At 53.1% G+C, this 19,628-nt stretch overlaps 2 protein-coding genes across 6 annotated transcripts in view; one reads left to right on the forward strand and one right to left on the reverse strand.

Moving 5' to 3' along the window:
* LOC116940433 (SH3 and PX domain-containing protein 2B) overlaps positions 1 to 10,860 on the forward strand; it is a 44,291-nt gene extending 33,431 nt beyond the window's left edge. For both annotated transcript variants that reach the window (XM_076065968.1, XM_076065969.1), the window contains 6 exons: positions 42 to 155; positions 850 to 967; positions 1,399 to 1,610; positions 2,594 to 2,643; positions 3,051 to 3,176; positions 5,595 to 10,860. In XM_076065968.1, the coding sequence (XP_075922083.1) occupies positions 42 to 155; positions 850 to 967; positions 1,399 to 1,610; positions 2,594 to 2,643; positions 3,051 to 3,176; positions 5,595 to 7,229 (2,255 nt within the window). In that variant the 3' untranslated portion in view covers positions 7,230 to 10,860. The remainder of the gene's footprint in view (positions 1 to 41; positions 156 to 849; positions 968 to 1,398; positions 1,611 to 2,593; positions 2,644 to 3,050; positions 3,177 to 5,594) is intronic.
* A 5,311-nt stretch (positions 10,861 to 16,171) lies between these two features.
* The window catches only part of LOC116940431 (serine/threonine-protein kinase 32B-like), a 45,389-nt gene continuing 41,932 nt past the window's right edge, over positions 16,172 to 19,628 (reverse strand). For all 4 annotated transcript variants that reach the window (XM_032950256.2, XM_032950254.2, XM_032950255.2 and 1 more), the window contains one exon: positions 16,172 to 19,441. In XM_032950256.2, the coding sequence (XP_032806147.2) occupies positions 19,282 to 19,441 (160 nt within the window). In that variant the 3' untranslated portion in view covers positions 16,172 to 19,281. The remainder of the gene's footprint in view (positions 19,442 to 19,628) is intronic.

Here is a 19,628-nt window from a genome sequence, read left to right on the forward strand (position 1 = left end):
AGGTCTCGCCCGTGTGGTTTGTGTGCCGTCTGTCTGCGCAGGCTGGTGGTTTGTGAGTGCCCAGGAGGAGCAGGGCTGGGTCCCCGCGACTTACCTGGAGCCCAGGGATGGATCCCAAGATGACCTGCTCATTCAGAACGCCAACCCGGGGGAAGGTACTCGCACAGCCTGCACCACCACCGCCACCACCACTACCACGGCACAGAGTCACAAGTGGATTCCTGCTGAAATTAGCATTGACCCGGTGCTCATCTCCTTTTCACAGACCTTCAGCCAGTGGTTGAAACTCCACATTTCTATGGCAGAGGCGAATCTATCCAGCGGACAACCACTGATCACAGAGTAATAATAGCAATTTTATTGACCCTGGGTGGATGATGGGCCAATTCAACCCCCAACCAGGATGTGAACTCGCAACCTTGGGCTTGCGAGCCGCTCGCTCTCCCGCTGAGCCGCCTGACTTGATGGCTCCGTCCCATCGCCTCGCAGACGCTGCACCGCCGCTCCCTTTCGTGACAGCCGCGGTGCAGCGCTGCCAGCTCCCCATGATTCCACGTGGCCTCCTGAATGATGCCATGCGTCCTGATGGATTATGGGGAATTGAGTCATAGAAGGGCCTGCCCGTAATATATTATACTTTGATCTGTCGGTCAGCCTGTGGCTCTTTTGGACCAAAGAGATATTTGTTTTGGCTCTTGCCGTTAGATTTTCTCATTCTTCATTTCGTCGGCAATGCGGACGGGGAGAGGCGGACCGTGCCGGCGTTGTCACAGACACACACCGTTGGCGATGGCCACCCGGCCGCAACCGCTCGCTGCTGTCCCATTTCGCCCCCCCCCCCTCCCCCAGAGGAACGCTACACGGTGGTGCACACGTACGCGGCGCAGGACGGTGACGAGCTGGAGCTGGACAAGGGGGCGCTCGTGGACGTGCTGCAGAAGAACCTGGAGGGGTGGTGGTTCGTTCGGTGAGCCCCGGCACAGCCGCAGGCGCCACGACGCCTGAAAACCGCCAGTGCGGAAACACCGCCGGAACGAGCGAGCCCGCTGCTCCCGGCGGACGTCACGATCGCCGAGTGTGGACTGGTTCAGGGCCACGCTTCACCACGCTGGGTCGGTGCACATTGGAGAAGGGAACACATTTTGTGTGGCCTCTCGCCGAGCACCTGACCCGCACAGGCGCCCAATATCGGTGGCGATTGCCCAAATTGTTCCTGGGCCGTTCCTGGCTCGACTCGGCCTCAAATGAGTCAACATCGCTACTCGGGAGACAACGGCTGCCAGCCGTGGTTCTGGCCACACCACTCCCCAGCATAGGAGCCGGCTAATAGCACTTGCCCCAACAGCCTGTAGAGGCTACAGGGGGGTGGATCTTTGTCCGTGTGTGTGTGTGCGGCAGTTACCAAGGCAAGGAGGGCTGGGCCCCGGCCTCGTACCTGCGCAAAGTGAGGGAGGAGGGGCCGGGGGTCGGGGGTCGCAAGCCGCCGCTCGTCGCCAAGCGCAGCAGCGAGGAGGGGGCCCCCCCGTGGGGGGCCGGAGCCCCCGTGGGCGCGGAGAACGGAGCGGCAGCGCCCACCGTGGCGCGCATCACCCCACAGAGAAGCAGCACGGGTGAGAGCCCCCCCCCACTCCCCCTCCTCGTGGGCATCGCGGGCCCACAACAATCGCCACCTCGGCGCTTGTGCCAGGCTAGGTGCACACACACACACACGAGCCCCTGCCGGCGATAGGGCTTCGGCGAGCAGGATTCCTATAGGATCTCTCATAGAGGCTATTTTGGCCTACTCACGGTCCAGACGCCTTGGGAGACGTACGAATACCCACACTTTACCCCACGACACGCGAGCGACATGCCTATCATCACCTGGGTCTCGATGATGTTGCGAGTCCAGCAATCTCCACCAGATGGCGAGCTGACCCTATCACAGTCTTACACGAGTGAATGGAGAGAATCTCCCCAAGAAGAATTGTGAATCCTGAATCATTATTCCTAGGTAAACGAGCCAAAATAGTCATCATTCCCGTCTTAATAAGTGGTCACAAACAAATCTTTCCAGACATTCTGTTGATGACGATGATATTCTTTGTGCATGTGGTGTGTGTGTGCGTGTCTGCTGCACGTGTGTGCATGTGTGTCTCCTGTGCATGTGTGTATGTGCATGCATGTGTGCTGTGCACGTGCATGTCTCTGCTGTGCGTGTACGTGCGTTTGTGTGCACGTGTGCCTGTACATCTGCTGATTGTGCGTCTACGTGCATGTGTGCGCTCGTATGCTGTGATTGTGCGTGTGTGCTGCGTGTGTGTACGTGCCTGCGTGTGCGTGCGTGTGTGTCTGCTGCGTGTGCGTGCGTGCGTGCGTGTGTGCGTGCGTGTCTGCTGCGTGTGTGTACGTGCCTGCGTGCGTGTGTGCGTGTGTCTGCTGCGTGTGCGTGCGTGTGGGTGTCTGCTGCGTGTGCGTGCGTGTCTGCTGCGTGTGTGTGCATGTCTGCTGCGTGTGCGTGCGTGTCTGCTGCGTGTGCGTGCGTGTCTGCTGCGTGTGCGTGCGTGTGTGCGTGTCTGCTGTGTGTGTGTGCGTGCGTCTGCTATGCGTGCAGAATCTCCCAAACTACGACAGAGGCCCCCTCCGCGGCGAGACGTCACGCTGGTATTTTATTCATTTTATTTATTATATTTAGAGATGGATGAACTTGGCTAGGTGGTCCACCGCACTCTTCCTTGCCAAGTTTCACATGCAGAGGCAAAGACAAAGATCGCACGTATAGCCTTCACAGAATCTTGGGGCAAGTGGCGCGAGCAAGCACTTACACGAAGGCCGGCACGGGGTGGGTGGTCAGCAGCACGCCACGGCCACCTTTCCCCACGAGTAAGCCTCAGCACTTGGGGGGGTCCGTAGCGCCGCGTTCTAACCACCACGCTCACAACAGGCAGCGCGGCGACCGACGGCTCAGCCGCGCGGCCGACTCGAGCGCCGTTCCACGCGGTCGCCGCGAGTTTCCGTTTTGTTTCCCGGGGGGGCTCCCGTTTCCCGGGGGGCTCCCGTCTCGCACGCAGCCACGTGGAGCGCAGCTGCCGAGCCTTCCGGAGCCGCCGGCCGTGGAGGCCGAGTACTACACCCTCGCCGAGTTCCAGTCCGGCATCGCCGACGGCATCACCTTCGGCGGCGGCCAGAACGTGGAGGTGTGCGGGGGGGGTGGGTGGGGGGGCTGGCTTATGCTCGCGCGAACTCACAGATTGTCATTTTAGTTTTGTGTACGCGCAGTTTGCCGAGCGCCGGTGCGATCTAAACGTGACGTTTAGATCCTGCAGGTGGGAGCAACGTTGACGCGAGTCCGACCGTGGCGCGAGTCGTTGCTGGGAGGTCGCGGTGTCTTATTGCAGTGTCTCATTGTAGTGTCTCATTGTAGTGTTTTATTGCAGTGTCTCATTGTATTGCAGTGTCTTATTGCGGTGTCTTATTGCAGTGTCTCATTGTAGTGTCTTATTGCAGTGTCTTATTGCAGTGTCTCATTGCAGTGTCTTATTGTAGTGTCTTATTGCAGTGTCTTATTGCAGTGTCTTATTGCAGTGTCTCATTGTAGTGTCTCATTGTAGTGTCTTATTGCAGTGTCTCATTGTATTGCAGTGTCTTATTGCGGTGTCTTATTGCAGTGTCTCATTGTAGTGTCTTATTGCAGTGTCTTATTGCAGTGTCTCATTGCAGTGTCTTATTGTAGTGTCTTATTGCAGTGTCTTATTGTAGTGTCTTATTGTAGTGTCTTATTGCAGTGTCTCATTGTAGTGTCTTATTGTAGTGTCTCATTGTAGTGTCTCATTGTAGTGTCTTATTGCAGTGTCTCATTGTATTGCGGTGTCTTATTGCAGTGTCTTATTGCGGTGTCTTATTGCGGTGTCTTATTGCAGTGTCTTATTGCAGTGTCTCATTGCAGTGTCTTATTGTAGTGTCTTATTGCAGTGTCTTATTGCAGTGTCTTATTGCAGTGTCTTATTGCAGTGTCTCATTGCAGTGTCTTATTGTAGTGTCTTATTGCAGTGTCTTATTGCAGTGTCTCATTGCAGTGTCTTATTGCGGTGTCTTATTGCAGTGTCTTATTGCAGTGTCTCATTGCAGTGTCTTATTGTAGTGTCTTATTGCAGTGTCTTATTGTAGTGTCTTATTGCAGTGTCTTATTGTAGTGTCTCATTGCAGTGTCTTATTGTAGTGTCTTATTGCAGTGTCTTATTGTAGTGTCTTATTGCAGTGTCTTATTGTAGTGTCTTATTTTAGTGTCTTATTGTAGTGTCTTATTGTAGTGTCTTATTGCAGTGTCTTATTGCAGTGTCTTATTGTAGTGTCTTATTGCGGTGTCTTATTGCGGTGTCTTATTGCAGTGTCTTATTGTAGTGTCTTATTGTAGTGTCTTATTGTATTGTAGTGTCTCATTGTAGTGTCTTATTGCAGTGTCTCATTGTATTGCAGTGTCTTATTGCGGTGTCTTATTGCAGTGTCTTATTGCGGTGTCTTATTGCGGTGTCTTATTGCAGTGTCTTATTGTAGTGTCTTATTGTAGTGTCTTATTGCAGTGTCTTATTGCAGTGTCTTATTGTAGTGTCTTATTGTAGTGTCTTATTGTAGTGTCTTATTGTAGTGTCTTATTGTAGTGTCTTATTGCAGTGTCTTATTGTAGTGTCTTATTGCAGTGTCTCATTGTATTGTAGTGTCTCATTGTAGTGTCTTATTGCAGTGTCTTATTGTAGTGTCTCATTGCAGTGTCTTATTGTAGTGTCTTATTGCGGTGTCTTATTGTAGTGTCTTATTGTAGTGTCTTATTGCAGTGTCTTATTGTAGTGTCTCATTGTAGTGTCTTATTGTAGTGTCTTATTGTAGTGTCTTATTGCAGTGTCTTATTGTAGTGTCTTATCGCAGTGTCTTATTGCAGTGAACTAGCACGCAGCCTGGCATTGCCACCGCTGGATCAACCTGGGAGAGTGGGTGGTGCGGGGAGCATTTTGAAACTTTTCTCATTGCTCGTGACTCAGAGTTATCTGTTTGCCTCGCACGATGCAGTCTTATAGTCTCAATTTGGCTGCATAAGAGTGTTTGTTTGCTGTGATATATCCGCTGAAATAAGCAATGGTGTGTGGTGTTTATTCTACTGCAGTCTCTGCTGTCTTTCTGCCCAACAAGGGCCACCGGCGGCATTGATGACGGTTGCGAGCTTTTGGTTTGTTCAAGTTTTGTTCAATGACATACAAAGATGAGCAAGCAGCAGGTCCGTCTCTCTCCGTGTGAAATGAAATGGAACAAAAATAACGTCCCATCGGTTGTTTATGGTAATTCCGGACGAATATTTTCCAGCAGGAAAATTATGCACTGGTCGTGACTTCTGCGTCTCATCAGCAGAGTCGGATTAAAACATATCCATTTCAGTTGGGTGTTTTTCAAGATAGGAATCCTCTTAGGCGTTTTTGTGTTCCAAAATTAACCATTTCCAAATTGTTTGCTGAAGGGAAAGCGGCCCATTTCATGCGGCGAGCGTCCTGGGTGGTGTCGCATCACAGCAATACAAACCTAAGCGCCGTCGTCGCGTCCTGCGACCGTGTCTTCGCTCCGCGCAGGTGATCGAGAAGAACGCCAACGGCTGGTGGTACGTGCAGATCGGCGACCAGGAGGGCTGGGCGCCCTCCTCCTACATCGACAAGCGCAAACGCCCCAGCGCCGTCGCCCGCAAGCTCAGCAACGTCAGCCGACCGCGCGTCCCTCCGCCGGCGCCGCCGAGCCCCGGGGCGGAGGCCGCGCAGGGCGCCAGCGAGTACGACACGCCGGCGGTGGACGGCGCCGAGACGTCGGAGGCCGGCGAAGGGGGGGCGGGGGGGGGCCTTGTCGCCAGAGCCAAGATGCAGCTCCGGGAAGTGAAGAGGGACGACCGCAAGAGCAGAGCTCTGAGCCCCACGCGACCCCCGCCGCCGATTAAAACCAAGCAGGCGCCCGTGGCCGCTGCCGCCGCACCCTCGGCGGGAGCCGTCGAGAAGCCGGCGTTTCCCAGCGGGAAGAAGCCTGGGCCGCCCCTGCCGGACGGAAGGCTGGGCCGCAAGCCCAAGCCAGAGGAGTGGAAAAAGCCGGGAGCCGCGCCGGTGCCTGCGGAAGTGGGGGACGAGAGGGCGGCAAATGCGGCGCCCTGCAACGGGTCACCAAAATTGCCGCCCAGGCTGCCGCTTAAATCGAAACTGGAGAAGTGCCCGACGAGCGCGGACACGGAGAAGGGCGGGGCCAGCGCGCCCGAAGTCGGCCTGCCCGTCAAGGCCTTGGTCGGGGACCTGATGAATGCTTTTGCAGGCTTCAAGCCGGCGGCACGGAACGAGGCAAACAATCGGGAATCTGAAGCAAAGAGTGAAACCAAAGCAATTACGGGGCCCAACCACCCACCCATCCGCCCCAAGCCGTCAGTGAAACCGCGGCCAGCGATGCCCCCTTCTGTCGCCGCTAGCGCCGCCAAGCTCGAGGAATCGCAGGGAAATCAAATAGACATCGGAAATCTGCGCAGTCACCTACGGCCCACTCGTCAACGCGGCAAGCCTTTGGCGGATGGCGCCGAGTGCGAGGACGAGTCGGGGCCCAAGACAAGGACGGCCAATGGCAACTCTGCTGCCCTGCCGGGAAAGGGCGCGGAGCCGGGCCACGCGGTGCCACTCGGCGCCATGGGCGCCGAGGTCGATGCGACGGAAGAAACCGTGTCCCCGGCGAGGCCCAAACGCCCACCACCGCCAAAGCGACCCACGGCTTCCGGGAACGGCGAAAACCGCGCCGACACGGCAGCCAAACCCACGGATCGGTCGGCCGGCTTTTTGCCGAGGCCACCGGGAGCAAAACCAGGCCTCCCGGTCACGACCACCAAGCCCAGTGGGTCATGCCCCGCCCCGCCCACCAAACCAAACCCAGCGAAGGCCTCCGGCCCCAAGGCAGTCTTCAGCGCGCCGGCAACAGCAGCGGGCAAAAATGTGCTTCGGGCCTTTGGCCGGGAAGGTGACGGCGGTGGCGGCGGTGGCGGCGGTGCGGACGGCGACGCCTGTCGCGAGGGGGAGGTGTACATCGCCGTGGGCGACTACGCGGGAGACGACGACTCGCTGGCGGTGGGGGAGGGCGCGGCGCTCCGCGTGCTGGAAAAGGACGCCAACGGCTGGTGGTTCTGCCAGCTGACGGGCGGCCAGCAGGCGCAGGGCTGGGTCCCGTCCAATTTCCTGCGCAAGCAGTGACATCCCAGCGACACGTCCTCTGGCGCGGCGTAAAGAATAATGCGGCCAGTTCAAGAGCCTCTATAAACAGCTCGGGGGAAATATTCCGGCACCTCCTGGGACTCGAATATTTACCGACAAAAGCCAAAACAGAGGACCATTACAATGCCCACACAGCTGCACCATAGCATCTTCGACACACCGCACCGACACGACCCGCACTGCACAAACACAACTCCTTCATGAATACCGAATTGGCGGTCTCCCAAGTGTTCACATGGCACTGTCAATCCAACGATTCCCACAGATCCCGACATCACATCAGCTCCTCTTGTAACCACAGTTCCTTCATCGGCCTCACCTCCTTTCCAAATCAATGTCAGAGCACCTCTCTCTCTGTGCTGATTAAATAAGCGATCGGTTGGCCACTGCAACATCATCATCTTGGGGAGACTCAGTGCTTCCATCTTTAATTGATCAAACTGATAGTCCACCCTAAACTGCCAATTCGGTGGCAGATTATAGAAATCCCCATCGGCTTTCCGTGTAGCCGAACATTCCTATGACATCACTCGTGCATTACGGATGATGTCAGCATGCATATTGTTCCAGCAATCTCTACTAAACATCTTCAGTCTTCACGATGGATGTTCTCCTCATCTCGTGTGTGGGTCTATAAACCCCCGTGAGGGCTCCCAGTACAGCTCAACGGTCCGCAGCCATCCCTGGCAAGGCGCCGTGGTGGTAGCCAGAGAGGCAACTCGCACACGGTGCCCTCGTCCTGTTGAGCGCCGTCGCCACGTCCACCACCGCCGTCCACCACCGTCCACCTACACCTCCACCACCTCCACCACCGTCCACCACCACCACCTCCACCACCGTCCACCTCCACCACCGTCCACCTCCACCACCACCACCTCCACCACCGTCCACCACCACCACCTCCACCACCGTCCACCTCCACCACCGTCCACCACCTCCACCACCGTCCACCTCCACCACCTCCACCACCTGCGCGTGAGAGCCGATGTGCCGCTCTCGCGTCCAGCGCGGCAGCTCTGCCCCCACCGCCCCCCGCGCGCTCTGTGACTCGGGCATCCAAGTGGAGCGGCTCAAGGCCTCGGATCGTTGGCCATGACAAGAAAAGGCCACGAATTGGAGTGCGGTGCTTTTAAAAGCCACTTATTTTGTGGGGGAGAGAATCTGTTCGTTTTTTTTGTTATCCAACTCTTTCCGCGAGTCGACTTCCCATTGCGTGCTGGAGTGTTTGTCTCGTGCTGCGCCTGGGGCATCCCCGGCGTGGCTTACGTGCGGTAATGCACGGCACGCGTTTCATGCCTCCGCGCTCAATTCGTGTCTGTGCGCATGCGCGCCAAAATCCTTTTGTGCACTACTTTTAACAGTAAGGACCCACGAAGTCGTGGGCACCAGTGGTAAGATGGAGGAAAGCCAAATGTGACCAAAAACCTCTCTCGTGTATCGCCTATCGGAGGAGACGGCTCGTAAACAAAGTTAACGTCCACCCGGAGAACAGCTTCATTCCAAGTCTTCAAAACTGACGGCCGTGTTGTTCTCAAAGCAATTGCTGGGTGTGGTCGTCTGGTGATGTTTGAAGGTCTCAGTTGGGTGTGCAGGTCTGGGACTGCTTCGGGTTCCCAGGAATGGGCCCTCTCACCAAGCGTCGTTTGGCCATAGCCTGCCCGAAAACTTCCTTCAACCCCAAGCCTCCGCTTGGCACAGAGGATGTCGGTGCTTCGTTTAAACATGAGAAGTGGAAGTCTCTTTTCGTTCCGCGTACGAGTATATTAGCTCGCTGCTAGTACGGGTAGTGTTAGCTGTCAGTTGTTTATATATACACAACACAATGTATAACGGCTCTGCGGTAATGGAAATGCAGACTCGTGCTGGAGACGGGGGCGCGGGTGCCCTTATATCAATGGTGACGTTTTAACGCCGCGTTTAGCTGCCGTTGCCAAGTCCTGTGGTGCTTCGGATGGCTCGGTTCACCGGCTTGACAGGTGGCTCCGTGTGCTGAAGGAAACGGTTGAATATTTGTCAAGCGGGTGACAGTCCCAATTTAACGCCGCTGAATTGTGAGCTCGGTGGATACGAAATCATTTAGACGATCAATTCCTTGGCCGATTTCAAACCCGTGCACCTCTGGCGATATCCTCGCTTCCCATCATATATCGTTCAGCAAGCGGCGATATCTCCGCCTGTCATGTACTCACAGCACTCCGAGCGAGACACTTCTACATCGATGTCGACATACAAATACAATACTTGGAGTAAACTTGGTTTGAACCCACCATTGTGCTCAGGTGTTCTATCCCGCCCGTGTAGCCGCTTGATGGGGGATAAACACCCCGGGCTATGCCACCCTAGGGGCTACCTCGGGGTTCGGAACTCTTTAATGAACCCTTCCCTGGCATCGCTGACATTGCAAGCTCATTCCTTCCGCCTAATCGAAATGAATGAACACTTTGATAAGTAAACAGTGTAGAGAAGCGTGGCGTTGAGGCCACGGGTCTCGTGGTTTTGCCTGAAACTTCACCTGGAATCGGGGACTGAACACTTTTAAAATAGAGCGTTGGGGAGGGAGGGACGCGGATTCGAGCCTCACGGTGGCACCGCTCGCTCAGTGCCACGGCGCCTGCGTAGGACGCCCCCCCCCCGTGTCGCAGGACACCGCCCCCCCCGTGTCACACCGCCCCCCCCGTGTCGCAGGACAGCGCCCCCCCCCCCGTGTCGCAGGACACCGCCCCCCCCCCGTGTCGCAGGACACCGCCACCCCCCCGTGTCGCACCGCCCCCCCCCCCCGTGTCGCAGGACACCGCCACCCCGTGTCACACCGCCACCCCCCCGTGTCGCAGGACACCACCACCCCCCCCGTGTCACACCGCCCCCCCCCGTGTCGCAGGACACCGCCACCCCCCCGTGTCACACCGCCCCCCCCCCGTGTCGCAGGACACCGCCACCCCGTGTCGCAGGACACCACCACCCCCCGTGTCACACCGCCCCCCCCGTGTCGCAGGACACCGCCACCCCCCCGTGTCACACCGCCCCCCCCGTGTCGCAGGACACCGCCACCCCCCCGTGTCGCAGGATGTGAAATGTCTTCAGTTGCGCATTCTCTTACGCACTGCTCTCGATGAAGCAGAAGAAGTATTGTAAGCGTGCTTTAACCTCTGTACCTAAATGTCGTTACCTTCTTACATCTCCTGTTTGCATGTACTTGCCGTGCACCAATGTAAAGATACATTGGTATTGTAAGGTGGTGACTCTAGCCACGAATAATCAAACTCAGCGATGTATCTGATTGTTCTTATTTCGCTTTTTCATATATCACTATAGTATCATATATACATCACTATAGTTTTTATATATATCACTATAGTATTATATATACATCACTATAGTTTTATATACATCACTATAGTTTTATATACATCACTATAGTATTATATATACATCACTATAGTATCATATATATCACTATAGTATTGGCTTGTTGCGATTGCAGGACATAACATTTATTTTAAACTATTTGCTTTGCGGGCCTAATTGTACGAGTAAGTCTGTACACAGGCAGGTTCCTGTACTCTTCCCATTCTGCGCACATTTGTATAACAAATAAACAGACTTTGTGTTAGTTTCTCTGCTGCTGGAGCCTGCTTACTAACCACAGAGCGTGCGTCTGTGTGTGGTGTGTGTGTCTGTGTGTGTGGTGTATGTGTCTGTGTGTGTGGTGTATGTGTCTGTGTGTGTGTCTGGTGTGTGTGTCTGTGTGTGGTGTGTGTGTGTCTGTGTGTGGTGTGTGTGTCTGTGTGTGTGGTGTGTGTGTCTGTGTGTGGTGTGTGTGTCTGTGTGTGGTGTGTGTGTCTGTGTGTTTGGTGTGTGTGTCTGTGTGTTTGGTGTGTCTGTGTGTGGTGTGTGTGTCTGTGTGTGGTGTGTGTGTCTGTGTGTGTGGTGTGTGTGTCTGTGTGTGGTGTGTGTGTCTGTGTGTTTGGTGTGTGTGTCTCTGTGTTTGGTGTGTGTGTCTGTGTGTGGTGTGTGTGTATGTGTGTTTGTGTGTGTGGTGTGTGTGTCTGTGTGTTTGTGTCTGTGTGTGTGGTGTGTGTGTGTATATGTGTATGGTGTATGTGACTGTGTGTGGTGTGTGTCTGTGTGTTTGGTTTGTGTGTGGTGTGTGTGTGTCTGTGTGTTTGGTGTGGTGTGTGTCTGTGTGTTTGGTGTGTGTGTGTGTTTGGTGTGTGTGTGTTTGATGTGTGTGTCTGTGTGTGTGGTGTGTTTGGTGTGTGTGTCTGTGTGTTTGGTGTGTGTTTGGTGTGTGTGTCTGTGTGTTTGGTGTGTGTGTCTGTGTGTGTCTGTGTGTTTGGTGTGTGTGTGGTGTGTGTTTGTGTGTGTGTTTGGTGTGTGTTTGGTGTGTGTGTCTGTGTGTTTGGTGTGTGTGTCTGTGTGTGTGGTGTGTGTTTGGTGTTTGTGTCTGTGTGTTTGGTGTGTGTGTGGTGTGTTTGTGTGTGTGTCTGTGTGTTTGGTGTGTTTGGTGTGTGTGTCTGTGTGTTTGGTGTGTGTGTGGTGTGTGTTTGTGTGTGTCTGTGTGTTTGGTGTGTGTTTCTGTGTGTCTGTGTGTTTGGTGTGTGTGTGGTGTGTGTTTGGTGTGTGTGTCTATGACCTCCTGTCACAGGTGCTGGCTAAAGTGACCCCTCGGGATAGAGTCATCATGTTGGGTGACTTCAATGCCCGAGTTGGTCATGATGCTGGCACCTGGTCTGGAGTGATTGGAGGGCATGGGCCAGATCAGCTCAATAACAACGGTAGGAGGCTGCTAGATTTTTGTGCAGCCCATGGGCTTGTAATTACCAACACGCTGTTCCGGCATCGGCGCATCCACACAACATCATGGATGCATGCCGGGTCCAAGCAAGAACATCTGCTGGACTACATAGTGACGGACCAGCAGATGCGAGCCCATGATCTCGACACCAGGACCTACCGTGGAGTTGATCTGCCCTCTGACCATCGACTAGTCATCTGTAAGATGCGCCTGCCATTCTTCCACTCCGGTGGTGGGTGTACACCCAGGACCGCATTCCAACCTAAAGTGGCCTGGTCTCAGTTATCTGATGAAAGATTCAAGCGAGAATTTCATCATCGCTTGCGGCTGGGATTGGCATCGTCCCCAACTCCTCCTGATGTCGAGGGTAAATGGGCGAGGATTAGGACTGACTCATGCAGCTGCAATGGCTGCTTTGGGTACGCGGTCCAGACCTCCCCAGAGACCCTGGCTGACAGAGAAGGTGTTCAGGATGGTTGAGAAAAAGCGACATGCCCACTGTCATCGGCTACAGAATCCCACGTCAGAGAATGAGAAGGCTTACCGCAGCATTCGGTCGGAGGTTCGGAGAGCCGTGAGGCGCTGCAAAGATGGGTGGTGGTCGCGGGTTGCTGAGGAGATGGAGTCTGCCTCAGTGGCCCGTGATCACAAATCTCTATTTTACTCCATCAAAAAAGTAACCTGCAGCGCCACACCTATTACCATCATTAGGGGAAAAAACGGTGATCCAATCTCCGACCCCCAGGAACAGGTTTGCAGATTTGCTGAGCATTTCTGTGAGGTCCTGGGGGAGGGAAAATCCCTCAGCCAGGAAAACATCGTGGCACAAAGTGAGGATGACCCTGCTGAGGCTGCGGTGCCTCAAGTGTTGGAAGTCACCCCCTGTGAGTGGCTGGCTGAGGTGCCATCTGTTGAGGAAGTACTGAAGGCGATCCGGAGTCTGAGACCAGGAAAGGCAGCGGGCAGAGATGATCTCCCAAGCGAAATGCTGAGGGAGGGTGGCGTTTGTGCACAGACTGCCCTATATGACATCATAACAACAGTCTGGACCCCTGGACGGGTTCCGCAGGATTGGAAGGATGCCCTGGTGGTCCCCCTTTTTAAGAAGGGGGACCGCACAGACTGTAACAACTACAGGGGCATTTCACTCCTCAGTGTGCCGGGAAAGGTCCTGGCAAGGATCTTTCAGCATCGCCTTGTCAGGCACGCTGAGGAGAGGCTTGCGGAGCCCCAATGCGGTTTCAGGAAAGGGCGGTCCTGCACAGATGCCATATTTTCTGTTCGTCTGCTACAGCAGAGGTGTAGGGAATTCCAACAAGACCTACATCTCTGCTTTATTGACCTGGTCAAGGCCTATGATACCATCAGTAGGCCTGGGCTCTGGGTTGTTCTTCGTGCTTTTGGAGTACCTGACCCTCTGCTCACAATCATTAAGGACCTTCATGATGGTGAGCGGGCCCGGGTAAAACTACGTGGTCGGGAGTCAGAGCCATTCCCTGTACACCTTGGGGTGCGACAGGGATGTCCTCTGGCTCCCACATTATTTTACATCTATTTTGACCACGTAGTTCGTGAAGCCTTCAATAGCTGTACCGGGGGAATCTCCATATGGTACAGATATAATGGGAGGCTGATCGATGCCCGGGTGCGGTCAAGGGATGGCTCCCTATTGCTCAACCACGTTATGTATGCTGATAAATTGGTAATAGCTGCTCATTCAGAGGAGGAGTTGGAGACGCTGCTGCTGAGACCGGAGCGTGCCACTAAGAGGTGGGGCCTTACCATCAGCCCCACCAAAACTAAGCACCTGCCTGGGTATTTTGTACCATCGGACACTCCACCCCCACAACTCCTAATCGGTGATGGGGCAGTTGTGGAGAGAGTGGAGAGTTTCCCATACCTGGGCAGTGTGCTTATGACCGGCTCCAGTTTAACAGCAGAGGTCTCACTCCGAATCAGTCGAGCGGCAATATCTTTTCATCGGTTGTGTAACGCTGTGTGGAAGCTACCTGGTCTGTCGCTCCGCACTAAGCTTCAGGTCTTCTCGGCCACGGTCATTCCCTCCTTTCTCTACGCTTGCGAAACGTGGACCCCCCGAATGGAACATCTTCGCCGGTTAGAAACATTTAGGCTGACCTGCCTACGATCCATCCTGGGTTTAACCAGACTGGATTGTGTGAGGAGCTCACAAATCCTTGAAAGATCTGGGCAAGGTCCCATCGGTGAGCTCCTCCGGTGGGCAAGGCTGCGATGGCTGGGTCATGTAGCCCGCATGCCCAGCCACCGCATGCCGAAACAGCTTTTGTTCGGCCGGATTGAGGGGGCTAAACGGGCGCGGCATGGGCTAGAGAAGAGATGGAGTGATGTGGTACAGGAGGACGTGGAGCTGAGTGGACTTGCCGATGACTGGTACCAGCGGTGTCAAGATCGGCCTCTGTGGAGGAGGCTCGTGAAGGACGCTACTGGGCAGTTGGAGGCAGTCGCCCTCCAACAACGGAGGGGAGAGGAGCGACGCTCACAACAACGAGCGGAGCGCCGGGTGGCTAAAGCACAGCAGGTTGGCACTACTAGTAGGGTGCACAGGTGGTGCATCAGCCAGTCATCTCAGTCAGTCGACCCGTGGCACCTGCTGGGTCTGCCCCGTGACCTCCTGCCAGCGGGCGTTCGACACTTCACGTGGCCTCAGGGTGCACATAGTCTGGCACAAGCGTCGTGGTGACGTCACCACCACTTAGTGGCGAATGGCGGTTGTTGTTGTGAGTGTCTGTGTGTATTGCACCTTGTTGGAGCGTTTGGCAATGTAGCGGTTAGCGCTACGCTGCGCTACAAAACCGGCGATCCGAGTTCGATTCCCGCTCACGGCCAACACCCAGTGACGATTATTTGAACCGGTCCTGGGCCTCTCCTAGGTCGACTCAACGGTGTGTAAACATCGCCACTGGGGAGACAAAGGCGGTCGGGCGTGGTGCTGGCCACCCACCCCCTCGTGTCCCGTTCCGGCCTCCATAGGGTGTGCTCCAGCTGGGGTCTGGTGCCGATATCTTCTGCCTTGGGCTCTGCCACCGATGGGCTGAATATGTCAACAACTCCAGCGCGTATAGGCAATGAAAGATCTCACCAAGACGATGCTTCTCGAGTCGTAGGAAAGTTCATCACCCGACGAATCGAAATCAAATCCAGGGCGCCGGTTTCCAAGGGTGAGCTGTTGAGATGAAGCGCCGCTTCTCGATCTCTCTCACCATCACTGTGTGGGCCCTTCACCCAGCAGTGGCCTGATCATGCCTCGCGACATGTGCGTGCTCGTCTCGTTCTCAAGCTGCACACTCCTCCCGAATGATTTGGCGCTGCCATTGTAATGTGGAATTTACACAATCGCGGCGTGTCGCTCTCGCCCTCGATCACCGACCGCGCGTTCCCCACCACGGATTCGTCAACTCAATGAGAACCGCAGAAAGCGTGAATCCCCGGTTTAACCCCTCGCCCCGGGGCCACCCGGCTCAGACAATTCACGAAGCGGGTGGGGCTGTCTGTTTTGCGTGTGTTAGCTATTGCACACGTCTTCTTTGGTTCTTTCGGTAAAGTCACGTAGAATGAGAATAAAATAATAAATTGATAAAATAAAATAACACAATATTCTCACGTTTCGGCCACAACACAAGCGGCCTTCATCACGTGCGTGCCTGTGTTCGAATAGGCCGTCTATGATTTTATTTTGATGTTTGTGCCTGCCTATCGTACCCGATCAGAGTTGAAAGTGGGGGCACAGTGCACTCGGCGAGTCGTAACAAAGTCAATGCACAGGACGAGAGCACCGCTGCGGTTGCCTTGTCGAGGCGTGGTGCGTGATGCAGTCGGCAGCACCGCCACAGTGAGGTCTGCCACACTGCCTCACGCCGCGAGCCAAGGCTGTAGAATGCACTGCGACGTCGCCAGGGGAACCCCAACGATTGACGTTCTGCGGTTCTCTGTAACCACGAAGAGCTGTTCGTTTAAAAAATACGCAAAGTTGCTCAACAAAAAAATAAAGTTTTCCGACATCCTATCTTGGGACACCACTTCGGGATTTATCTTCCCGAATGCCGTGACGGAATTCCTCTTGCTTAAAAAAATATATAAACCCGAGCCATGACCTTACCTGAAAATGTTTAATACTTTCAGATTGTCTTCCCCAAAGGGCCAGAAAAACGGTGAGCGCTTAAAGCTGAGAACTGTGATGCACCACCAGAGGCACTCGAGACACTAATTCTGGATTGTAGAAGGACTGGCTTCGAGAGGTGATACTACTTCTGTTTTTATTTTACGAGGTAAGGCCCTCTGAACTATGTAGCTATTTTTCAGAAGCGACCTGGCCACAAATAAAAGCTCAACGAAGTGGCTTATCACGTGTAAATTTACAGCAGTCAAATACTCCAAACGCGTGTTTTATAAATGTGGACAGGAAAACTGGACCCAGAGAAAATCCACGCGACCACGGGGAGAGAGACACGCAAACTCCAAATATACAGCAGCAGGCATCGTCAGAGTCGGGATCGAACCCACGGCCTCCTGTATACGAGGCGAGGTAGTTAACATCTCGCCACCGTGGTTCTATTGGGACTGCGTTCTTAAATACGACGCGAATTGTTTTGTAGCAAGACAATCTACAATCCAAGAAAGACGATCATCGCCGATGGTTTAAAAATCTGCAAAAATGGCCAATAAAAATGTAACAATTGTGTATATTCACAGAGTTGTTGTGAAGTGGCCCATGATTGCTTTAATTCAACATCGAATTGCGTCCGATTTGTGGCAATCAAATAAACATGAAATTGGTATGATGGAGCAAGCCTCCACAGAAATGAAATGTGCGACCGAAAAAAATTGATGACATTTTTATCAGCGGATTGTATATCAGCAGGAGACAAATTTCATATTTAACTGTAAAAAGTATATATACTATTTACGCATTAACACATGCTCTATACTGCTTATATATAATACAAAAATTGATATATTGTTAAGAGAGCAGCGTTCACCTTGAAATGGGTCAGGACACTAGTTCACACTAGTTCCACCACACGTAACACACAGCTTACAATTTCAATCGTACAGAAACAATTTAGGAATATGAAATTGTTGGTAAATTACCGAGATTAATTATGCATTTAATTATTCCTCCCACCCTCAAGCTGTAATTTGATTTGTCACAATTCATAATTTTAATTCCATTTGCAAATCAATTTTTGGCCTTTTTTTCCCGCCCAGTTTATATCGTTCCCCCCTTGTTGTCCTCTGTACTATTTTGCTCTTTTGTTCAACCTAAATGGATCATTCACAAATAATTTACATAATCAATCACGTTTCCACATATAACAGTATTTGACACGTGCATCGTGGGCATACAAATCCATTGTAATCATTAATTTCACACGTGCTTTAAATGCCAATGAAGAAACGTTTCCGGTCTGATACTGGGAACTGAAACAAGATGCACCGGTTATTGATTTTACGCAGTGGAATCCAAAAACAATGCATGTAAATTCCTTTGAGTCTTGCAACAATGGACTTAATTGCCGATTGAGATTTTTGATGGGTGGTCTATGCCACGTCCAGTTAGCTCGCAGTAACATTTATCCAGCCAAACAACATTTGTTTTGGTGTTGTACATAAAACTAAACTATTTTATTTACTAGGAATATAAAAAAACTGTTGAGAGCAAAGCTGAAGGAACCCAGAGAATAAAAATCCACGTGACCATGGGGGGAGATCTTGCAAACCCTTGATACACCAGGAATCGTCGGGATCGAACCCACGACCTCCTGCATAGCAGGTGAGATGTTATGGTTTCTCTTATCACTGCATGAACCACACGACCCAGGCAATGGCATCATTTCCAGAGTAACCCAATGGGTGGGACATGGTCCATATCTTTCCAGTATCTTTAAGCTACCTGGATGCAAATGCTTCTCCACACTCCATTGATGATACAAAAATACCGGGGCAAATATTTTTCTTAGTAGGGTTGGCGTTAAAGTCCCACTCTTTGGTGAGTTCCTGGGTCAACAGCAAGTTCTCAAAACTCGATCTCGGGAGATGCTGTATTCACCAGATCACTGGCGCACACCGCACGGGTTAACAGCCTCCATCTGCATCGGCCACAGATGCAGTTTTATTGGTAAAGCCACGGGAATGTCACACGAGGGGTGGACTTCCATTCCACACCCAGAGGTGCTGTCAACTCGTGGGTATGTGACTTGGGTACACCGCAGGCACTGGTGAAATTCCCTATATCTGCGTTAGACAGATGTAGAATAAGGTAACTGTGGAATAAGATGCCTGCCTGACCCCACAGTGGGCTTGTACAAGCTTCAGTTTGCATGGCGATACGGCATTGAATAACACATGCCGTGGTTTGTCAGGCACGCCGAAGAGGGAGATACCCTTTATAGATTGGCAAGCCTACAACTGGAGCTCACAGCTTCCCACATCTCACCGCCATGTCCCAAGAGAGACACCTTTCTTTATCTTGTTCAGAAGAGCCACTCCCCATTAGCTGACATTATCGCAGAAATAGCTGACCCTGCTTGAAATGTGTACAGTGCTTTCAATGACACGCGCGACGATCAGCAACACCTGTATTCCATGGAGATCGAGGGTCTACCAGTCGAGCTCCAGGCAGAGGAGTCGGGGCCTCTCCACCTCAATGATTGTGAGCAGCAGCAGCAGCAGAATTTGCTTATTTCTGGAAACTCTCTGAGTGGGGGCACAGTGGTTTTGAACCCCCTGGGCTCCACCATATCACCGTTGGTTGAAGACATCATGGAGAGGTGTTCCCACCGTTCCTCCACGTGCTTATTACAGGAAGTAAATGTGGATGGGGTAGCAAGCCCACGTACAAGGCCTGGGCCTGCATTAGTTGCTGCCTTTCACACACACACACACGTGAACGCACAGACAGAAACATGATTGTAGTATAGTACCCAATTCTCTTATAAATTATCTTTCAAGCCACACATTTGTTTAAATACACGACTGTGTGAATGTATAATTACAAGTGGGAGTTTCATCAGTCATATAAATAGTCGTCTAGTGACAGCTGCGGATTGTTCCATTACTAGAGGAGCAGGCGTTTAAACAGTCGTATAGGTATCGTGTTTTCTCCTGCGCCACCGGCGGGTACTAAAGCGCGGGTATCATCCGCACCTCGCGGCCACCCCCTCTCCTCGCATGCAATCCGCCGGCATTCTCCTCTGCGCGCTAAGTCCGTTTGGAGACCACGTGGCACACGGAGCCGCAGCCGTTCTTTCGCGTCCCCGCCTCGGGGTCGTCGGGCGGGCTACCCGCCCCGTCCGCGGGCGACGAGGCGACGGCATCGTCGCGCTCCGCGTCCTCGCTCGCCGGCGCGCCCTTGCATTTCCTGAAATCAAACGACGACAAAAGCGAACAACATTCAACTTCATTCGGTTGGCTCCGTTGGGTGGAGGGTTGGAGTTAAACAAAAAACGTTGCCATTATACACGACAAGACGATCTAACCCAAAATAAACTAATTGTGAATCACATTATTTGGTCGTGACAGCTTTTGTGTAACATTAATATCCCAGC

Source organism: Petromyzon marinus, chromosome 9, assembly GCF_048934315.1.
Source record: "Petromyzon marinus isolate PM22_M1 ecotype Great Lakes invasive population chromosome 9, UKy_Petmar_22M1.pri1.0, whole genome shotgun sequence".
Classification (NCBI taxonomy): domain Eukaryota; kingdom Metazoa; phylum Chordata; class Hyperoartia; order Petromyzontiformes; family Petromyzontidae; genus Petromyzon; species Petromyzon marinus.